This window comes from Prunus avium, chromosome 1 (assembly GCF_965620075.1).
Source record: "Prunus avium chromosome 1, drPruAviu1.hap1.1, whole genome shotgun sequence".
NCBI lineage: Eukaryota > Viridiplantae > Streptophyta > Magnoliopsida > Rosales > Rosaceae > Prunus > Prunus avium.
The window spans coordinates 37,440,959-37,442,985 of NC_142284.1; the positions used below are offsets into that span (position 1 = coordinate 37,440,959).

General features: G+C 38.7%; 1 protein-coding gene across 1 annotated transcript; it reads right to left on the reverse strand.

The window, feature by feature from the left end:
* Window positions 1-317: 317 nt before the first annotated feature.
* Window positions 318-1,448, reverse strand: LOC110770169 (uncharacterized). The gene has a single exon (XM_021974254.2). The coding sequence runs from the start codon at window positions 1,446-1,448 to the stop codon at window positions 318-320; it is 1,131 nt and encodes a 376-aa protein (XP_021829946.2).
* Between the last annotated feature and the right edge of the window lie 579 nt (window positions 1,449-2,027).

A 2,027-nucleotide genomic window follows, 5' to 3' on the forward strand; every position in this document is an offset into this window, starting at 1 on the left:
TAATTGCATTGTAAGGACTTTAATGTTGTGGATCCATTTTAAGTTACATTTCAGGCCCTTTAATTTCGTACTTACACAGTTTACATTGCAATAGCAATGCCAGTACAATAAAAGTACAATATAATAACAATCTTAAGGCAATAAAATTACAATACGATAACGATACTATCAATATAAATAGGGAACACACCATGCTGTATAGCAATGCTACCAAAATTAAGCATATTTAACAGAATTCACATTCCACATACCACCAAACCCACCACAAATAAAATTCAAATTGACAGTACCTAACAAATCAACACAAATCATATTGTCTAAGATACATTACGCAGTGGAATATTGTTTTTACAGGTGATTTTCTTGTGGCCCGTGGAACCGCACCTTGAGCACTTTCTTGTAATGGTGCCTTCTCCTTGCGAGGGAATTCTTAACTTCTTCCGTCTACCTGGCATGACCTTTGCCATGGGAGGTAGCACAACTCGAATTCGGACATCTTCAGGAATAACCCACATTCCTTGAGGCTGTACCGAGTAGATGCTATGCGAATAAACATCCAACCAGGTATTTCGAGTGTAATACTGAGAAGCCTTGGAGTATACATTTAGTTTCAAGAAGCGGCAAACTATAACTACATGCTTGCTTGGTAGTTGCTCAAGCTGCAACTTACTACAACTACAACTGTTGTTCATCAAATGTACGAGGTCGTCCATATCACCGTCCACAACATTATATTGTACGTTATTTAGTTTAACGGCATTCATTCTTGAAGCATCATCTGACCTATTCCTCAACTTATTCTCGCGAAAATTGGGGAACAATGTTGTTGTTGTTGGGCATTTCAAAGCCAACTCACGACGTTCGGTGAACCATTTCATAAGGAGATTAATAATTTCCCCTATCAAATGAACCACTAGCAGCATCCTTACAAACCTAAGGACTGAGTTTATTGACTTCACAATATTTGTTGTCATTACATTGTAGCGGCGTCTATCCATGTGAGCTCTAGACCACTTGTGTAACCCTGCATGTTCAATATATTGAGCAACATGTTCCTTTCTCTTGATCTTGCAAAAATGACAATCAAATTCAGCCATTGAATAAGATTTCGCAGCCTGCTCAAAGTGCATCAGCATTTGATCACGCTTTTTCAACTTGCAAGTGTGTTTCATGTTCCCCTTTATATGATAAAAGTATATGCCATGTTGCGCTGTTGGAAAAACTTTATTCCACACATTCTCTATGCTAACATTGCGATCAGAAATGATAACAAGATTGGGACACACACCAATGGCTTCATGAAGTTTAGTGAAAAAGTAATGCCATAATGCATCCGTCTCCAAATCCCCGATCCCAAAAGTAAGAGGATATATATTTCGATTACCATCGAATGCATTTGCTATAAACATAACATTCTTGTACTTAGATTTTAAATGAGTGGCAGCCATGGCTATCACTAGTCGCATGGAAGAACGAAACCCTCTAATACATGCGCCAATTGCCATAAAAAAAAAAAATTACACAAAGTGATTGTTCTCATCAGTATGGATGTGTGTCTTTGTGTTGGGATTCATACGCTCCAATTCATAGCAATAGGCTGGAAGGATATAATATGCCTCCTCGGCTGATCCTCTAATGGACATTAAAGCTAACTCCCTCGCTTTTCAAGCTTTCGAATAATGAATGGTCAAACCAAAGTTGTGTTTCACATCTTTCATTATGTCACATGGTGTGTATATTGTCCGACAATCCTTCAACTTCCTTTTCAATGAAGTAGCTACAAGTGTTGCGGTTGCTTGACGATGGTTGTCATTTACGAACCTCAAATCACATTCATGGATAGTTGTACACCTCACAATCATGAAATTGTTTTCTCCAATTCTCGATGCTCGGACCCGCCATGGGCATGGACGTTGACAACAAACCACAAGCAACCTCTTAATGCAAGAGAATTGTACCTTAAATTGAATGTGGCCTCTCAATGCCGTAAACCGTAACTTGGTCAACAAGGCTCCCTTACTAGAGAA